Source organism: Phoca vitulina, unplaced genomic scaffold, assembly GCF_004348235.1.
Source record: "Phoca vitulina isolate PV1807 unplaced genomic scaffold, GSC_HSeal_1.0 scaffold22, whole genome shotgun sequence".
Classification (NCBI taxonomy): Eukaryota; Metazoa; Chordata; class Mammalia; order Carnivora; family Phocidae; genus Phoca; species Phoca vitulina.
Window position 1 is genome coordinate 10,086,402 of NW_022589725.1, and position 20,683 is coordinate 10,107,084.

At 40.1% G+C, this 20,683-nt stretch overlaps 2 protein-coding genes across 5 annotated transcripts in view; one reads left to right on the plus strand and one right to left on the minus strand.

The window, feature by feature from the left end:
• Nucleotides 1-6,330: 6,330 nt before the first annotated feature.
• LOC116641993 (cytochrome b-c1 complex subunit 9) lies at nucleotides 6,331-6,687 on the minus strand. The gene has a single exon (XM_032420007.1). The coding sequence runs from the start codon at nucleotides 6,683-6,685 to the stop codon at nucleotides 6,491-6,493; it is 195 nt and encodes a 64-aa protein (XP_032275898.1). The 5' UTR covers nucleotides 6,686-6,687; the 3' UTR covers nucleotides 6,331-6,490.
• Nucleotides 6,688-10,821: 4,134 nt separating this feature from the next.
• Nucleotides 10,822-20,683, plus strand: part of RBM39 (RNA binding motif protein 39) — a 31,440-nt gene continuing 21,578 nt past the window's right edge. For 2 of the 4 annotated variants that reach the window (XM_032419312.1, XM_032419313.1), the window contains exons 1-5: nucleotides 10,822-11,144; nucleotides 11,768-11,831; nucleotides 13,584-13,633; nucleotides 18,069-18,263; nucleotides 20,618-20,683. In XM_032419312.1, the coding sequence (XP_032275203.1) occupies nucleotides 11,781-11,831; nucleotides 13,584-13,633; nucleotides 18,069-18,263; nucleotides 20,618-20,683 (362 nt within the window). In that variant the 5' untranslated portion in view covers nucleotides 10,822-11,144; nucleotides 11,768-11,780. Of the gene's footprint in view, nucleotides 11,145-11,767; nucleotides 11,832-12,056; nucleotides 13,634-16,851; nucleotides 16,924-18,068; nucleotides 18,264-20,617 lie in introns of all 4 variants that reach the window. The other 2 variants (XM_032419315.1, XM_032419314.1) reach the window with 2 other exon arrangements.

The following is a 20,683-nucleotide window of genomic DNA, read 5'->3' on the forward strand; positions in this document are numbered from 1 at the left end:
CGATGCGGGGCTCGATCCCAGGACCCTGGGATCATGACCTGAGCCGAAGGCAGATGCTTAATGACTGAGCCACCCAGGCGCCAAAACTCTTTCTTTTTAAAGATTTTTATTTATTTATGAGAGAGAGAGCATGAGCAGTGGAAGGGGGGAGTGGGAGGGGGAGAAGCAGACACCAGGCTGAGCAGGAAGGCTGACCTGGGGATCCATCCCAGGATCTCGGGATCATGACCTGAGCCGAAAGGCAGACTCTTAAACCACTGAGCCACCAAGGCACACCAAATCTTTTTTATTATTTTGAAATTGTATTTATTTATTTGACAGAGAGAGTGAGAGAGCACAATCAGGGGGAGCAGCTGAGGGAGAGGGAGAAGCAGGCTCTCCACTGAGCACAGAACCAGATGCAGAGCTCGATCCCAGGACCCTGGGATCCTGGGACAATGACCTGAGCTGAAGGCAGACGCTTAACCTACTGAGCCACTTAGGTGCCCCTAATAAATCTGTTTAATATTTTATTTATTTATTTGATAGAGTAAGAGAGAAAGAGTGCACAAGTGGGGGGAAGGGGCAGAGGGAGAGAGAGAAGCAGACTTCCTGCTAAGCAGAGAGCCCGATGTGGGGCTCAATCCCAGGTCCCTGGGATTATGACCAGAGCCAAAGGCAGATGCTTAACCAACTGAGCTACCTAGGCACCCCTAGATAAATAAATCTTTAAAACAAAAACAAAAACCCACAATACTCTTTCTCCTAATTTGCAGTGTTTTATCCAGTTCTCTGGTGGTCAAACCAGGATCTTTTAGGATAAATATATATTGCTTTAGGGCGCCTGGGTGGCTCAGTTGGTTAAGCGACTGCCTTCGGCTCAGGTCATGATCCTGGAGTCCCTGGATCGAGTCCCGCATCGGGCTCCCTGCTCGGCAGGGAGTCTGCTTCTCCCTCTGACCCTCCCCCCTCTCATGTGCTTGCTCTCTCTCATTCTCTCTCTCTCAAATAAATAAATAAAAAATCTTAAAAAAAAAAATATATATATATATATATTGCTTTATCTGGTCCTCTATGTCTGTTTCTACCATTCCCTCACTTTATTTTTTTTTAAAGATTTTATTTATGGGGTGCCTGGGTGGCTCAGTCGTTAAGTGTCTGCCTTCAGTTCTGGTCATGATCTCACGGTCCTGGGATCGAGCCCCACTTCAGACTCCCTGCTCAGCGGGAAGCCTGCTTCTCCTTCTCCCACTCCCCCTGCTTGTGTTCCCTCTCTCACTGTGTGTGTCTCTCTCTCAAATAAATATATAAAATCTAAATTTAAAAAAAAAGATTTTATTTATTTCTTTGAGAGAGAGCATGCAAGGGAGTGCAAATAGGGGGAGGGGCAGAGGAGGATGGAGAGAAAGGGGGAAAGAATCCCAAGCAGACTCCCTTATGAGCATGGAGTCCCTCTCCGGGCTTGATCTCAGGACCCTGTGAGGTCATGACCTGAGCTGAAATCAAGAGCTGACACATAACTGACTGAGCCACTCAGGTGCCCCTACTTTACTTTATAAGTTTGTTTGTTTGTTTGTTTGTTTCTCAGAGAGAGAACACAAGCGGGGGGGGGGGGTGGCAGGCAGAGGGAGAAGCAGGCTCCCCACTGAGCAGGGAGCCTGACATGGGACTTGATCCCAGGACCCCGGAATCATGAGCTGAGCTGAAGGCAGACACTTAACTGACTGAGCCACCCAGGAGTCCCCCTACTTCACTTGAAATATTACTTGATTTGTATGTATTTGTCAAACTTATCTATTAGTACAGTTAAGATTTGTGCATTTCACTGTAATATTTACCTCATTAAAAAATTGTAACTATTAAACTCTAGTTAGGAATATGCCATGCTGAAGTGTTTAGTGATAAATGTACTGATACCTATAATTTATTTTGAAAAGCATTAAAGGGGCACCTGGCTGGCCCAGTTGGTGTAGCAGGTGATGCTTTATCTTGGGGTTGTGAGTTCAAGCCCCATGTTCATATACAGATTACTTTAAAATAATAAAAAATCTTGGGGTGCCTGGGTGGCTCAGTTGGTTAAGCGACTGCCTTCGGCTCAGGTCATGATCCTGGAGTCCCGGGATCAAGTCCCACATCGGGCTCCCTGCTCAGCAGGGAGTCTGCTTCTCCCTCTGACCCTCCTCCCTCTCGTGCTCTCTCTCATTCTCTCTCTCACAAATAAAAAAATAAAATAAAATAATAAAAAATCTTTTTTTTTTTAAAGATTTTATTTATTTATTTGACAGAGAGAGACACAGCGAGAGAGGGAACACAAGCAGGGGGAGTGGGAGAGGAAGAAGCAGGCTTCCTGCCAAGTGGGGAGCCGGATGCAGGGCTTGATCCCAGGACCCTGGGATCACTACCTGAGCTGAATGCAGACTATTAAGAACTGAGCCACCCAAGCGCCCCCAAAAATCTTTTTTTTTTTTTAAGATTTTATTTACTTATTTGAGAAAGAGAGAGCATGAGCAGGAGGAGAGGCAGTGGGAAAAGCAGACTCCCCACTGAGCAGGGAGCCTGACCTGGGGCTCAATCCCGGAACTCTGGGATCATGACCTGAGTCAAAGGCAGACACTTAACCAACTGAGCCACCCAGGTGCCCAATAATAAAATATCTTAAGAAAAAATCTGCTAACAGGTCACACTGAGGGGAGGCAAGGACAGATTTTACATCAGGCCAGTGCCTTCCCCACAGCAGCCCTTGGGCCCAGTCACTTGAGGTTTGCTCCCCCAACCCCCAGATTTTATTTATTTATTTATTTATTTATTTATTTATTTATTTATTTGACAGAGAGAGAGACAGCAAGAGAAGGAACACAATCAGGAGGAGTGGGAGAGGGAGAAGCAGGCACCCCGCTGAGCAGGGAGCCTGATGCAGAGCTTGATCCCAGGATTCTGGGATCATGACCTGAGCTGAAGGCAGACACTTAACAACTGAGCCACCCAGATGCCCCAAGATTTATTTTATTTTAGAGAGAGAGAGTGTGCAGGGTTGGGGCACAGAGGGAGAGGAATAAAGAGTCTCCGCGCTGAGCACAGAGCCTGATGTGGGACTTGATCTCATGACTCTGAGATCAGGACCTGAGCTGAGACCAAGAGTCTGACGCTTAACCAACAGCGCCACCCAGACTCCCCCTACAGAACATTATCTTGAACATGATTTTTGTTCCTTCAGGTATTTTCTAACTAAACTAGAAACTTTTTTTTTTTAATATTTATTTAAGTAATCTCTACACGTAATGTGGGGCTCAAATTCACCACCCTAACATCAAGAGTCACATGCTCTTCTGACTGTGACAGGCAGGTGCCCCTAAACTGGAAACTCTTTTTTTTTTTTTTTTAAGGTTTTATTTGACAGAGAGAGACACAGTGAGAGAGGAAACACCAGCAGGGGAAGTGGGAGAGGGAGAAGCAGGCTTCCCGCCGAGCAGGGAGCCCAGTGTGGGGCTCAATCCCAGAACCCTGGGATCATGACCTGAGCCGAAGCCTGACGCTTAATGACTGAGCCACCCAGGCGCCCTAAACTGGAAACTCTTGAAGGAAAGAGACTGTGCTTTTATTTTGTACCCACAAATTGTCCTGCAGAGTGCTGAAAATACTGAAGGTGCTAAATATTTATTGAATGAATTAGTAAACGGTATATTTCACTAATAAAATTCCAAACGAGTATTCTAAATTATGTTTTGTTATATTGAATTTTTTCACTTTTGTTTTCAAGCTAAAATAATATTTTGGACAATTCTTTTGCCCATGGAATGGACAAATGGGCTATATTATCACCTTATTCATGAGTGCCCCTTAATTTTCTTGATCCCATAAATATGGGAGGTTAAGACATTGTACTTTGTTTTTATTAAGATTTATTTATTTGAGAGAGAGAGAGAGAGTCCTCGGGTGAGCATGAGCATGAGTTGGGGGGAGGGCCAGAGGAAGAGGGAGAAGCAGGCTCCCCACTGAGCAGGGAGCCCAACTCGGAACTCGATCCTAGGACTCCAGGATCATGACCTGAGCCAAAGGCAGATGCTTAACCGAGTGAGCCATCCAGGCCCCCTGACATTGTAATTTTTTAACCAAATATTAAACTCCGGCCAAAACATCAATTGTTGTTTCCTTATCTAGTTCACATAGGATCTTAAGAAATTGCACGTTAAAAAAATCAATTAAAAAAAAAACTTCATCTTGAGTTTGAGGGACAGGATTCTCTGTTGGTGATACCAAGCAAAATTATGAGAGTTGCAGTTCATGGTATCAGCCTTAAATAAGTGGTTAGTGATGTACCCCTGAAACAGCTCCTCTTCTTTTAAGGACTAATCATTCTCAAATTGATGAAAATTCCTCTGGGATATGTCACTACAATGCCCCTGACATTATGGCCAGTAGACAGACAAGTTTTTGAAACAAATGCCAAATTCAATCAGTAAATTGATTAGACAATCAAGTACTAAAGGGGGAATGATAATTTCATACACCCGAATGCAGGTGGCAAAATTAATTCCATCTATATGAAGAGGCTTGAGTTTCTTGCTGTCATAATTAGGGAAAAACAAAGGTTCGTTGTGCCTGAGAGTGGCTCAATAATATTGCTGGAAACTATCAGGCAGACTATGCCACTGCAGTCTCTGCTCCAGGTGAAAAACTCTGGTCAAAAAGGAACCTTGGTCTTCTGAGTTAGTGTCTGCATATCTGCATTCTTCTGTAATGTCAATCACAAGTTTTTTCAGGTAATAAAATCCTTCTCTTATTGGTGTTTTTTTATACAGAGAGGTTTAATTTTAAATATAGATATGATGTCTTGAAACTTTCATATTAAATTTTTTTTTAAGATTTATTTTATTTATTTTTAGAGAGAGAGGGAGAGACTCCCTGCTGACCGTGGAGCTGGATGCAGAGTTGGATCTCATGACCCCAAGATCATGACCCAAGCTGAAATCGGACACACAACTGACTGAGCCACCCAGGTGCCCCTTAAAACTTTTATATTAAGTTTAGGGGTACTTTGTATATATTTATAAATTAAATTGTAATGTTTAAGAGAATTTTGCATACTAAAGATTCTAGTTAAATATGTATGATTGAGGGGCGCCTGGGTGGCTCAGTTGTTAAGCATCTGCCTTCGGCTCAGGTCATGATCCCAGGGTCCTGGGATCGAGCCCTGCATCGGGCTCCTTGCTCTGCAGGAAGCCTGCTTCTCCCTCTCCCACTCCCCCTGCTTGTGTTCCCTCTCTCGCTGTGTCTCTCGCTGTCAAATAAATAAATAAAATCTTAAAAAAAAAAAAAAATGTATGATTGAATGATTGAGATTTGTGATTTTATGTGGAAAGGTATAGGAAACCACGTCAGAAGATTTTAAGAAATTTTAAGACTAACTATATTTGTAATTTTTTTTTAAGATTTTATTTTTAGGGTGCCTAGGTGGCTCAGTCAGCTGAGCATCTGACTCTTGATTTCGGCTCAGGTCATGATCTTAGGGCTGTGAGATTGAGCCTCACGCTGGGCTCTGCACTGGGCATGGAGCCTGCTTGAGATTCTCTCTCTCTCCTTCTCCCTCTGCCCCTCCACCCCCCTCTCTCCCTCTCTTAAAAAAAATATATATTTTTTTTAAGTAATCTCTATACCCAACATGGGACTGAACCTACAACTCTAAGACCAAGATTCACACGCTCTACTAACTGAGCCAGCAGGCACCCCTCTATAATTTTAATATCTTGGATTTAGAAGAATTGTTTACATACTTGGGAAAGTTAAAGTGCTCAAAATAATACATGTTAAAATGATAAAAGGGGGTGCCTGGGTGGCTCAGTCAGTAGAGTGTGTGATTCTTCATCTTGGGCTGGTGAGTTCAAGCCCCATGTTGGGTGTAGAACTGACATCAAAAAACATGATGAAAGGGGGTGCCTGAGTGGCTCAGTCATTAAGCATCTGCCTTTGGCTCAGGTCATGATCCCAGGGTCCTGGGATCGAGCCCCACATCGGGATCCCTGCTCTGTGGGAAGACTGCTTCTCCCTTTCCCACTCCCCTTGCTTGTGTTCCCTCTCTCGCTGTCTCTCTCTCTGTCAAATAAATAAAATCTTAAAAAAACAAAACAAACAAAAAAACCAAGGAGCCAATGAACATACATTTTAAAAAAATGATAAAAGCATACTAAATTTGAGGAAATTTGTCTAAAGTAAATGGGACTCATTTTTTTGAAGAGAGTTTTGTCTGTTCAAGCTGTATTTATTTATTTATATATATATATATTTTTTTTTTTTTTTCAAGGACAATTACATTTATTTGCTGATGACTCTGACTAAACATAGTTCAAACAGCAGAAGTTAAAGAGTCTGTCAGGTGAAGCCGCTTCTTGCCAACAGCTAAAGGTGGTCGATGAAGAGTAATCTGAGCATCATCTTCGGGCTGAGGCCCTGGTTTTGGGCAAACAGCTGGTGGGTGGACCTGGTCCTTTTGGCATGGGTAGGGGTCTCTAAGGAACTACTCCTTATTCTCATACTTGTGCTTGATGTGTTTCCACAGCTTCCCCTGGTTGATGTGTTCGTAGATCGCGTCCGCGCCTTGATCGAAAGCGCGCTCGAAGAACAAGGCTCCCACGGCGATGGTGAGGGCGAAGGTGGAAGTCCTGCGGAACAGCAGCGAATACAACCTCGCAGTAAACGTTGGGGCCGCCATGTTTCTCCTATTTATTTATATTTTTAAAGATTTTATTTATTTGTCAGAGAGAGAGAGAGAGAGAAAGAGAGAGCACAAGCAGCAGCAGGCAGAGGGAGAAGCAGACTCCCCACCGAGCAAAGAGCCTGATGTGGGACTGGATCCCAGGCCCCTGGGATCATGACCCAAGCCAAAGGCAGACACTTAACTGACTGAGCCACTCAGGTGTCCCATGCTCAACTTGAATGGATAAGGTGAAGGTGAGGGGCGCCTGGGTGGCTCAGTTGTTAAGCGTCTGCCTTCGGCTCAGGTCATGATCCCAGGGTCCTGGGATCGAGCTCCGCATCGGGCTCCCTGCTTAGCGGGAAGCCTGCTTCTCCCTCTCCCACTCCCCTTGCTTGTGTTCCCTCTCTCACTGTCTCTCTCTCTCTCTGTCAAATAAATAAATAAAATCTTAAAAAAAAATAAAAAAATAAAGTGAAGGTGATTTTAGAATTTTTGCTTCAAAAATACAATTTTAAAATTGTGAGTCTTTAAGTTTATAAAGATAACTATTAAAATGCACTTACTTTTTTTTTTTTTAAGATTTTATTTATTTTTGACAGAGAGAGAGAGTGTGTACAAGCAGGGGAAGCAGCAGGCAAAGGGAGAGGGAGAAGCTGAGCAGGGAGCCCAATGTGGGGCTTGATCCCAGGACCCTGAGATCATGACTTGAGCCGAAGGCAGACGCTTAACCGTCTGAGCCCCCTAAGTGCCCCTAAAATGCACTTACTTTATAAATTGAATATTAATTTTTATTTATATTTATTTATTTATTTATTTTTAAAGATTTTATTTATTTATTTGAGAGAGAGAGAGTGAGAGAGACAGCACATGAGAGGGGGGAGGGTCAGAGGGAGAAGCAGACTCCCTGCCGAGCAGGGAGCCCGACGCGGGACTCGATCCAGGGACTCCAGGATCATGACCTGAGCCGAAGGCAGTCGCTTAACCAACTGAGCCACCCAGGTGCCCCGAATATTAATTTTTAAAATGCAAGTATCAAAGGACATCTGGCTGGCTCAGTCTGTAGAGCATTCAACTCTTGATCTTGGGGTCATGAGTTCAAGCCTTATGCTGGGTGTTGAGCCTACTTAAAAAAAATGCAGGCGCCTGGGTGGCTCAGTTGATTAAATGTCTGCTTTTGGCTCAGGTCATGATCCCAGGGTCCTGGGATGGAGCCCTGCTCAGGCTCTCTGCTCAGTGGGGAGCCTACTTCTCCCTCTCCCTCTGCCTGCTGCTCTGCCTACTTGTGTTCTCTTTCTGTCAAATAAATAGGTAAAATCTTTTTTAAAAAATAAAATAGACATTTGTTTAAAAAAAATGCAGGGGTGCATGTGTGGCTCAGTCGGTTAAGCATCTGACTTGGTCTCAGCTCATATCTCGATCTGAGAGTTGTTGAGTTCAAGCCCTGCTTAGGGGTCCATGCTGGGTGTGGAACCTACTTAATTAAAAAAAAAAAAATGCAAGCATCAAAAATAGCACTCTCGGGCGCCTGGGTGGCTCAGATGGTTAAGCGTCTGCCTTCGGCTCAGGTCATGATCCCAGGGTCCTGGGATCGAGTCCCGCATCGGGCTCTCTGCTCCTTGGGAGCCTGCTTCTCCCTCTGCCTCTCTCTCTCTCTGTCTCTCATGAATAAATAAATAAAATCTTAAAAAAAAAATAGCACTCTCTGCCCATAAAAGTCATACACTGATATCAAAAAACATTGGCAGAATGTATTTTTTTTTTAAAGATTTTATTTATTTGACAGAGAGACAGCGAGAGAAGGAACACAAGCAGGCGGAGTGGGAGAGGGAGAAGCAGGCTTCCCTCGGAGCAGGGAGCCCAATGCAGGGCTCAATCCCAGGACGCTGGGATCATGACCTGAGCCGAAGGCAGACCCTTAACGACTGAGCCACCCAGGCACCCCATGGTGGAATGTATTTTTAAGATTTTAAGTAATCTCTACATGCAACATGGGGCTCGAACTCACAACTCTGAAATGAAGAGTTGCATGCTCCACAGACTGAGCCAGCCAGGTGTCCTGACATTGGCAAAATATTTTAAATTTAAAGTCAAATTCTCTATCTATTACCTCCTCTATTCCAGGCTTTTGGTTATTCTGTGACCTCTTCTCTATAAGTTATAAAACAGAATAATATTTTTGATGGTGGAGATGATTTAAACCAATGACGTTCTGGTTCAAATGAGAACAAAATGATGAAAGGGGAATTAATTTACACAGAATATCCATAAGCCAGACAGAGACAGGCTTTGCAAAATGAATGAAAAACATATTATGTTAATATTTTCTTTTAAACATAAAAAATACTTTTGTTTTAGAGAAGAGTTTTCCAGCTGGTGTTTCTTGATTGTGCTCTAAATTTCCAGGTTCACTCTGATCATCCTTGAACAGAAAACAATTTAAGAGATATTCAATAATCAAGTGACTGAAAGCTTAAAACTTTCCTATTCCCAAATAAGTCTAGAGGTTAAAGTCAAATTGTGTTGTCATGTTCCCAAACAAATTATTAAGCGACCACCTTTTTGGTTTGATATTTGCACAATTAACAAGTCACAATAATAGAATTAAAGGGGCAAAGAGAAGGCAAAGGTTAGCTTTGTTTTTTTTGTTAGCTTGAGCATATTATGCTTTAATGTTCTGTGATGATTTTCAATACTTAAAAAATTTAAAAGAGGATCTGAATTTTCAGGAAAAGGAGTAAGGGAATATTACTATGTAACATCTATTAATCCTCTAAGAGAAACACCTGTGTGGAAAATTAACCAGAAGTGTAAAGTCCCTTTACACTTACATTTCCTCTATTTAGCAGTAACAGAAGTTAGCTTTCCTGAGGATTAAATATTTGCCAGGTACTTTACAGACACTATCTCATTTAATCCTCACTATATTCCTATTAGGTCTTCATTCATTTATTGAGTGTCCTCCTGGCTGGGCACCAGGCTAAGCACTGAGAATTCAGTTGTGAGCATTATCAACCTGAGCATTATCAGCCTAGGTCAATCTCAAGAAGCTTAGCCTAGTTATTATGCTACCCCCTTCTTCATAAGAGGAAATGGAGGATAGGCTCTGAGAGATTAATTTACTTGTCCAAGGTCACACAGTGTTGGAGCAGCTTACAAGAACCAAATTATCTCATGTCAAATCTTAACCGTCAATCGCTAAGCTGTTAATAGACTTATCTGTAAGATTTTTTGGTTGTAAGTCCTCTAATGTTTTTCAAATATTTTTTTTCAAGTATTTTTATCTTGGAGGAAAAAGCCTTATAGTCAACCTCTCTGCTGCCTCTTTTCAGTGTTGACCAGAGAACAGGTGGTGCTCGTATACTCTTAACTGCCAGGTATTTGGGAAACTTAAGGGGCGAGAAGCCAAGTCCCAAGGGAATGGGGGACATTTTTGAAGAAACAACAGCAACCCGACACAAGGCCAGACTATAAAATCCAGGGCATAAAGCTGATCCATTGCCAACGGAAGCAGTTTGTTTTTTCACCTTCTCTTTGCTTTTCTCCACTATTTCCAAGGGTCTTTAGTTAGTCGTGCCTAGCCCACTGACTCCAAAAGGCCGGAATATCTAATTTTTATTCTACACCCATAGCCTCCTAGCCCTATACGGTCTCTTCTTGCCTTCCCTTTTACATGCTTTTCACTTCTTCATTCTTGGCGGAGAATCTATACATGACGGTTTTCGTTGCATTCTATCGCCATATGGACTAGGTTCCCTTATGGCGACCTTGACAGACACCAGGGTGGGAGGCCCGGGGGAGGGGAAAGGCAGTCAGCGCTGGGAGAGAAACCTTCAGATAGCTGTGAGGAGGTGCCACAAGGAGGAGGCGACCACCGAGCTCCACTCAGCGTTCAGTTTTTAAAAAGATTGACAGGAAGTGTACCAACTGTCTTTGCTCTAGCGTCTTGCGCGGTCTCGCGAGATACGGACGTCCATGTGGAGGGGGTGTCAAAGGCTCCGCTCTGAGTGGGGGATGGGAATATCTGTGGCGCAATCATTGCGCGAGATTGGGCCATGGTCGCTCGGGCCATGCTTATATCTCGCGATATTTCAGCTGCTCCTGTCTGGAACTAGAGGCAGCTTCTCGCGAGAGCCCGTGCTGAGCGCTCTGTGAGGCCCCGTGTGTTTGTGTGTGTATGTGTGTTGGTGGATGTGAGTACGGGGAAGCAGCGGCCGCCATTTCAGAGAGCTTGCTGAAGCTGTCGCAGGGGTGGATCCTGAGCTGCCGAAGCCGCCGTCCTGAACTTCCGCGCGGGCTCCTTTAATCCCATTGTTTCTTTTAGATTCGCTCGGGCCTATCCGCCCTCGGAGCCCGAAATTCGGGCTGGGCGGAACCTCGGCCTGGGCCTAGCGGCTTAACAGTAGCAACAGCGGCAGCAGCAGCAGCCCCCCTCTTTCCGAATACAAGCATCCCAGGGGCCCGAAAGCCCGCACAGGTAAGGAGATGTCGCAGGCCTGTGTATTGTCAGAGCTTTTCAGAGATCTGGTTTTCGTCTGGCTTGAGGGGCACTCCTTAGGCGGTCTTTAACGACTCCGGGGGGGGGGGGGGGCTCGAGAAATCGGCTCCATTTCGGCGACCGCGCCCTTATTTTCCGGTCGTGTAGATTTCATGGTTCTTGGGTGGCAGGGACTCCAGACAGGCTTCGAGCGGATGGCGACCGTTTCCTTCCAGGCCTGGCCGGCCGCGACCTCCCAACATGGCGCCAGCCGTACGCTACCATGGCACACAACCCCTCCCAACCGAGGGAGTTTCCCTTTGCCCCTAAAATGGCAGCGCGGGTTTTGCGCGGAAAGAGGCGCTCTTACTCGCGCGCGGGTTCTGTTTTTGCAGTTAATTGTGGGCTTTTTTTTTTAATCGTACATTTAATGTATTTCCGTGTGTTCAGTCTTGGAGACATTTCAGATTTAATTACTAAGCCTGGTAAAGTGCATCCTGCCACTTTAGTCATTCCAGGGCTTTTTGAAGGTTTTTCTGAAGTTTCGGAGTTTGTCGCGTAAGGAGGAGACTGATCGGAATTGAAAAATGTTTACTCACTGAATTACCTTTCTTATTTTCTAGACGTTTAGAGAAAATGGCAGACGATATTGATATTGAAGCAATGCTTGAGGCTCCTTACAAGAAGGTGAGAAAAAACATGTCGGTGAGGTTCATATATTTCTTAATTTAGCATTATCACGAAACTACTGCTGAAATGTAAACTAACCTCCCCGGAGCCCTCTTGATTTATCTTATCAGAGATGCATTACGTGTAACTTAGAAAAGTAAATATATGCTATTGATGTAATAATATTGTGCAGTAGTTTCACTTCAGCGTGATGAATAAATGCCCATCTATCTCTCTTTGTAGACTTGCCTAACGATATCTCACCTCTACTCCCATGAATTCACCTTTGATTCCAGTGTGAACTGTCAATCATAAGGTAGTAATTGAGTGACTTATCGCTGTACCGTGGTCCCCTAGGTAAAATGACTCAACTAAGAATTACCAGCTCCAGTTTGGTATAGCAAAAAGGTGAATGTAGTGGTTTGGGAAAATAGCAGGGGTCCAAGAATAACAAAGCATAACCAGTCTGTGGCAAGCAAATCTTTTAAGTTTTACAAGAAATGGGTGAGATTTAAAATTTTTATATATATATATATATATGACTGGTAATAGTAAATAATGAAACAGGCAGGTGATGATCTGCTCAGTTAAAAATTACTGAAATTCTTGGATCCCTGAATAGAAAAATTTTTTAAAGCAAAGGAGGCAGTATCACAACTTAGAGTCACTTGATGACTGTTTTACTGTGCTCCGTGTTGTTTTATTTTTAATTAGTCCCTGCCATAATATTTCACACTAAAAGCTACAAAGGAATTATTTTGGCTAGTAGTATAGTCTGACCCATTTCAGTATCACAGTAAAAGTAAAGTGTCTTTTCATTCTTTCACCAGTTGGTGGTGAAAATAGCAGTATGCATGCATTATCACTGGTGTCGCAAACTGTAAGCTTTGTGAGTTAGCACTTATACTTCTATAACTGATGTGATCAAACTTTAAAAATAAACATTGCGCTAAACCTTTTGAAATAATACATCTGTTTTTGGAGTGTATAGCACGACCATGTGGTACCAATTTGGAAGAATTCTTTTTAAATAGTGTATGTAGTTTTATGATGCTTAGACTCGAAGAACTACTTTCTGTTTTAATGTTAAGATTCTTGTGTCTTAGTTTAACATGGATGTAATTCCATGTAAACAGGTATGGAAGTAGGAAATGTTTAGGCTGGACTGGTGGATTATTAATTGACTTTCTTGGGTTCTTGGGAGTCAACATTACTAAAGCAGTGTGAATCCCTGTTTGCTTCAGGGCGAGATGTGTGACAGAGGTGGCATCAAGCTCTTACAGTCCCAACCCTCCAACGGAAATGGGCGAAGATCTCAGGAATGGCATCGGTCACAGGAAATCGATAGTGGCTGGCTGCTAGCATGGCCACTTGGGGCTTAGGCAGAAATAGAGCCATGGTACTGACCAAAGGGACCATAGCACATGGAATAAAACTCAAAACAGGACTTCATTCATGTTTTATAGAAATTCTATTTAACCACTTCAACCCTGTAAATCTGGATAACTTAATATCTAACTATATAAGAAAGTAAAATTTAACATGTTAATATGCATTTTTATTTTTGTATCTTGATGACTTAATTGTAAGCAACAAAGTGGTTAAACACATACCCATCTAAATTTTTTTATAGCCTTCCATGTTAAACTATAAACAAGTAATTAGTTTTAAAATTGTTTTGTATTTTCTTATTCCTATTCCCTTTACCCTTTGACAACTTGAAATGTTACCACTTCGTCCTCATGATGTTCTTCTATCAACCCTGCTTAGGATGAGAACAAGTTGAGCAGTGCTAACGGCCATGAAGAACGTAGCAAAAAGTAAGTTATAAGAAGGGACCTGGGGTGGGGGGACCCTTATGCAATTGAGATCTTAAGTTGTGTTCCTGTGGCTGTAGCATCAAACTAAAAGTTCTCTTCAGAAGCTTTTCCTTGTCTCTCTCAGAAAAGTCGTTCTTTACCTTCTGAAGGGATGAGAAACTATTTGAGGATATGGATTCTTTCCGTAGATTTCAGGATATAGTTTCAGGGACCTTTTGGGCACCTTCCCCTCCAAGTCTGTCCATGACAATCTGGATAAGAGTTCCTGTATTAGAGTTTGTCTTTTGTCTTAAATTTATAAATTTCGGCTTAATATTTTGGTGGTGTGTTATCAACAAATAACCAGCCCATGGAAGATACTGTTTGCTCTAAATCACAGAAGGAGTCAGAGCTGTGAATTATATTGATGCTCCTTGCTGCTTAAAGGCCCTTTTTGTAGCAACATTATAGCATACTTAAGTACTTTTAGCCTTTAACGTGGCTTTTGTTGTTTTAAGCTTTTTAAACTCTAATAGACTTAAATATTGAAATGGAGTTTTTTAAAAAATTGTGCGTATTAATGCAATTTACTAGGTTAAATGTGTAACCCATAACAGGAACTCAGTGCTACAGACTAGTATAGAATACAGTATATGATAAGTCTCAATGACTGTATAAGCGAGAACCACTTTGTAAAGTCAGATCCTATTTTTGGAGTATTCTTTTCTGCTCTAAAAATTAGTGATTCTTAACATCATGTGGTCATGTTACAAGCATTAAATTGTTTTAGTAGCCTATTTTGTGATGTCATTAAAATAATCTGTCATGTACATGACGCCATCTAATGAAAAATAATATAGCCACTTTTTTTTTTTGTGTGGCTCTTTTCCTAATAAGAGCTCAAAATGCTTCATAATACGCTACCTCAACATCCTCACAACTTTGTTAGGTAGGTTGATGAGAAAATTCTTAGATTGGAGTATGCAGGCTTTGTTACGCTGGGTTTTTTAATTCTTAAAATTCCCCTAAATGTAGTAATGGATTTAAAATGATGCAGTTTGTAGAAAATGTCTTACTTTTTTTTGTCGTTGTTCAAAGTTGGGTAGAGGATCTGTTACAGTCTAATCACAACAGATTGTGGGAATTAATCACATGAGGTTTAGTCTTGAATTGTTATGGTTTAAGGTAATCAACCAATTATTGCATGGTTTAATGTCACCTGGTTTTAGACGTTTTACCGAAGTAAGTTTCCTAATTAATGTTTTTAAATTACCCAATTCGTAATGAAAACCTAGGAAGGAGTATCCACATAAATTGAAATTATCCAATCTAGATATCAGGCCTGTTGGGTGGGTAAAGATCTCATCCTAAGTGCCAAAACAATGAGGACATGCACTTTGGGCACAGAGTTTTCTTTGTTCGACCATTCTCAGATGTCACTCCTTGCTACTAACTCGATCTCCAGTTTATACTTGTTTCATTCTGCATCTAAGCTCATTAAGGCTACCAAGCTTTTACAGGAAATTTAGCATCAAGCTCTCTGTGACTGATGCTTTGTGGCTTTTATTTAATGTAAGTAGTCTTGTGACACTGAATAGAAGAATGGAAAATTTTCTTCCATTGTCTATAGGATAGCCAATTTAAGGGAACGTCCTTTTGAAACATCCCAACTACCATCTAGTATCTTTTTAAATGTACAAATTATTTCTGTCATACTTCTCATTCTCAGTTAAAGCTGCTTAAATAAACGGCTTTTTTGTTCAATCAGGAACTTTTCACCCATTTATTTTTCTAAAGGGAACTGATCTTTCAAATTAATTTCAAAGTTACCTAGAAGAAAATTCATATTTAAGGTTAGATAAAATGTAAAACAAATAACAGTGTTCTGTGCTTTAGTGTTCTGCATAAATTCTCTTAAAGGAAAGTGCCACGTTGCATTTTTCATCCTAAAACTCCATTGTCTTAAAAGCAGTTGAGTGTTGGGATATAGTTTTAAGGTAGTAGGAAAATGGACATTCTGAGAAACTGAGTTTATCAACTGGTAAATGTTTTCTTTAAAAATAGTTCTGATTCTCAATACGTACACTCAGTTGTATTCTGGTAGTAGTAGAAGGAACTAAGTTAAATATAACACAAATTGGTTATCAGTTAGCCTTCTTTCTGAAGAGCTACCCCTGAGTTTGGCAAGACCTCAAAGTACACCTTTTAAGTATCTGAGCTTGCCTTCATGGGAGTACGATTTGTTAGTGTAACCATTTTTGGAAAATCTAAACCAGCGTCCATTTAGTTAAGCTCTTTAGGAATTACTCAAAAAAGGATAACAATAAAATGACACAGTTGAAATATATTGGCTACTGTGTGTGGATTATCTATAAATTTTGGAATAAATGACTTTTCTATTTTTTTTCTTATTTTCCAGAGTACTTTGCATTTAAATTTTAGATCTTCTTACATGGAAGAGGTCAAATCCAGTTATAGCAAAACACCTTTACAGCAGAGGCCATATAACCAAAAAGTCCAAAGGCCCAGCCCAGTGGACCATTTACTTCAATGATGTTCAGTACAAAATTCCACTGCCACTAAAGACTTTGGAAAGTCCCTTTTAAGTTGTAACAGGATTTGACTATTAGTGTGGATTTTGATAACCCTTCTTTAGTTAACTTAATGTTCTTTCAAGCTGCATTTTGTTATAGAGAAGAATACTGCTTTCTTAAATTTTTGTCTGGGCTTTTATGAAGAGGATCGTGCTTCTGAATGTCTTATTAGTATGTTGCTGTGTTTTTACCTGTCTGGGGTTGCCTTCAGATGTGGGTGGGGACTCATTTGTAAAAAGTTCTAGGAAGAGTTTTAGTTGAAGTTAGCTCTCCGATTTTCCAGTCTTTTCCTTTGGCAGAATAAGTTTTGGGCCTAAAAAAAGGTAGATTGGGAGGTTGGCTGCCTCTCTGCTGTGGGCCTTCTCTGAGCAGAGCAATACTTTGTCTGTCCTTTGTGGGCGATGGAGTTACTTTGTCCCCTGATTGATTATATGTAGGACTTCTGATTATAGCTATCTCACAGAATTCATAGGCTAAGACATAGTGTCAGGTGTTTCAGGCAACAAAGTTGGAATGTAATCTGTTGCCCTTCTGGGCATTGCTTTGATGACTTCTATATAAATAATGAGTGTAGCCTAATTTTCTGTCATGTGCTACCTAGCATATACATTTCTGACAGTCAGGTGGATTATCTTGAAATTTTAGACAAAGTTTCTGCCTCCTTGGAAAGCTCTACATCTCCTTGTGATTGGAGTGTGGGTTTCAAGATTCCAGAAGGTGGGTGTCTTCATTTTCTATTTTCAATGCACTCTAAGATGACCTGCTTACAGGTTCTCTGAGGCAGACTTCAATTGCTCTTGTGCTGACTTTGCTTTGATAAGGACTAAAGAGTTTAATTAAATTTTCCAAATGATGTAGAGTTGTCAAAATGTTTATCTTTTTAGCCACTACAAATTGACATTTTAGCGGAATAAGTTTATTTTTAAATGTCTTTGAATTTATATTGAAATATCTGAAGGCACCTCTAAAATTTGGGTGATGACAGAGGTACAGATGGTAAGATTTAATTATGAAATGAATGGGTGGTATACTGTGAGGAATACAGAAATGAACAGAAAGATATGACTGACTGGCTTTTTTACTTTTCAGAGTTTGAGATACTATAAAGATTGATAAAGGTGTTGATCCTTGTTTTTGATTGCACCCCACAGGCTTGTATAAACTGGCATGCTCCATTTTCTGGTGTACTCATTATAACTTTAAATAGATATATCTGAAAAGGTCACAAAAGTTCTAGGTGTGTCAGAATGCATGTCATTGCATTAGTTTTATTGTTCTTTGTCAGTACTTGTAAGTTTGCCCATGAAAACCAAAGTATTGATGCTTGTATGACCCTTTGAAGTAGAAAATACTCGTATGTGTAGATTGGGTCAAAATTGGCTCACATAAAGGAAGTTAGTGGTTTTAATTAAAAATTTTTTATATGACCCACTATTACTTAAATGTTAATATATTCTATTGTAACTTTGATCTTTATTACTGTATCTAGTGGATTACAGTAATAACTCGTTGGCCAGTTACATGTTGGTCAAACTGTTTAAAAGTTCAGGTTTTTATCTACCTCCCAACAAATGATTTCATTGTTAGAAAGCTGTAACTGACTCTCAGGTCTCTGGAGCGATCATTATAGTTCCTGCTCTCAACTGATTGTCAACTGACTGCTGATTTTCAGTAGTAGAAGGCAAAGGTGGGGTGCTATTTACCTTACCTAGGAATTATTTTTCCATAAGTATGATTATGTATCATTGTATAATAGTAAAAATAGCAAGATAAACTTACAAAAAGATTTCTGACCATAAAAGGAAGTATATTTTGACAGTTTCTTAAACCAGCAAGATAATGGTAATTTTTTTTCTTCTCAGGAGGAAAAAAAGCAAGAGCAGAAGTCGTAGTCATGAACGAAAAAGAAGCAAAAGTAAGGAACGGAAACGAAGTAGAGATAGAGAAAGGAAAAAGAGCAAAAGCCGTGAAAGGAAGCGAAGTAGGAGTAAAGAAAGGAGACGGAGCCGCTCAAGAAGTCGAGATCGCAGATTCAGAGGCCGCTACAGAAGTCCTTAGTATGTAACTATAATTATGATGATTTTGGTTTGAGAGTCATTCTCTGGGTATCCAGAAAACAATTAAACCTGCGTAATTTGCATTGTAAAATTTGTTTTTCAATATGACTAGTTAAAAAGCATTAAATAAGGATATTGGCATTGAAAAGACTAGCAAAGTAGAAATATAGTGTGTGGACCAACACATAACTTTCGTTTTACTAGGCATACAGATTATTTTTTGTTACTCCATCTAAAATATTCTAACTGTATGCCAGTCTAAACTAGACCAAAGCACTAGAGTGCTTAAAAGACTTGATACTGTAGTGCCAGATATTTGAAAGCTTAAAAGGTATGTGAGCTATTTCAGATACTCTTTGCTGAACATAAATTTAAAATTTTTAAAGCCCAAATAGATGTTATAAATACATATAATTAGTGAAATACGTAATTTGGCTGTTTTTCAGCTGAAATGACAGATCCTTTGTGAATTTGGTGTTTGCTCCTTGATAATGATGAATTTTGGGGCTCATCACATTTATATTTAAGGTTTTTAAAAATAGTAAAATACTAAAGTGCTTTGAAATCACTATGGAAATTTGGTTTAACAAATTGGAAACATCTTCTATTACGTCATTTAAAAAGCTATGTTAAGTTTGGAAGGAACGTACCTACAACTCTTAGGCAAGGATTGAATCTAGCAGTCCTTAGCCCTTTTTAACCTTGTTCTTTCTTCTTAATGAATATATTGTTGTAAACTGTGGGGGAATGTATTAAAATTAGCACTCATAATTAGCACTTGAATGGTTGGAAATGGACTTGAAAGACAAACAGACCTGAATAAGAGTTTTGACTCTTCTACTTGGACAAGTTAACACTCTCAGCTTTAGTTTTCTCGTCTTTTAAGAAAGGTAACAACTGACAGATGAACTTTAATGAGTATTGAATCAACAAGAGAATGAAAATAAAGGACCCACAATACTTACCTGCTACTCATGAAATGCTTGGGTATTATTTGCGGCCATTAAAGTTAGTAACACTTTGGGTTCTGATTCTGGCTCTTTAACCTTTAAATAAAAAGGATTGAACTCCTGTTCTCTAAGTTCCTCCTAGCTGCTTATTTCACAAACATTTAAGAGCTGAAAGAGGACCACAGTGTTTTAATTCCGAATGATTAATAATACTTTTTTGGTCTAATTTACTAAAACTTACCATATTTGTTTTTACCCGAATTAAATAGGAGGAAAGGGATTACCTTAATAAATTCTGTATTATTTATCTCTTGTTTTAGTGATGAATACTTGAAGTCGGCCTATAATCCTGGTTTGACTTAAAAATGATTTAGTTCTTATGTGTAGTTTCATGTGATCTTTAATTTATTCAGTAAATTTGTATTCTTAATTGTGACTATTAGTCTGAATTGTGAAGGACCCAATTAATACAAAATTTTATTTGGAGCTGCTTGGGTGTTGGCAGGTATACTTAGAGTCCATGAAAATGAGTCCAAATGTGGATCACATACCACTAGATACTTTGATTTTGCTACCCTTCTTGAAAAGGAGAGTAGGATGAGCAATATGGGACATCTGACCTGTCCCTTTAAGTTAATTTGGTCTTTCAAAATAAAAAAAAGGCCCCAAAACTATTAGGCCTTTTTAGAATTCAGAATAAAACTGGCTCTTAGAAAAATGTTATGATGTGTTTTGAAAATATTCCTTTATTATATAGTCAAGTTGACAAAAAATTTTTGAAATACTAATTTATTTTCTTCACATCTTTACTACGGAATATTTTGTCACAAAGAAGTGAAGTATGACACAAACTGCTTTCATGCAATCTCTGAGACGTACTGTTAAATGGAATAGTTGGGAGTTTCACGATAAAGAATTAGTCCCCTTTTAAAAATTCCTCAAACAAGAAAACATTATGAATTTTGTGTATATACAAATATATAAATACATAAATTCCTGGGAACGGATCTGCAAAGATACACACCAAATTGTTAACTGTAGTTATCCTGGTGTGAGGGAAATTCAGGGTGATGTATTTTCACTTTAAAAAAATATCCTCAGGAATGTATTCATAAATGTGTAATTAAGAAAAAACAATAGACTGAAAATGATAGAATTTTCAGAATCTTAACAATATTGAGGCTGTAACCTTTGGTCTCGGCACCTCTCAGTGGTCCAGGATGGATAACTATAAGAGCAGTTGCCTGGGATAGAGTTAAGAAAAAAAAAGTCTTTAATTTCCTCTTCATAATTGAGGTGGAAAAAAACAGCCTAAACAATGTTAAACTTGCTGGAGAGCGCATGAACTCAATCTTAGCAAGACCCTAACCCTGTAACTAGTGTAATTTTGTGTTTCCTTTTTAGCTCCGGACCAAAATTTAACAGTGCCATCCGAGGAAAGATTGGGTTGCCTCATAGCATCAAATTAAG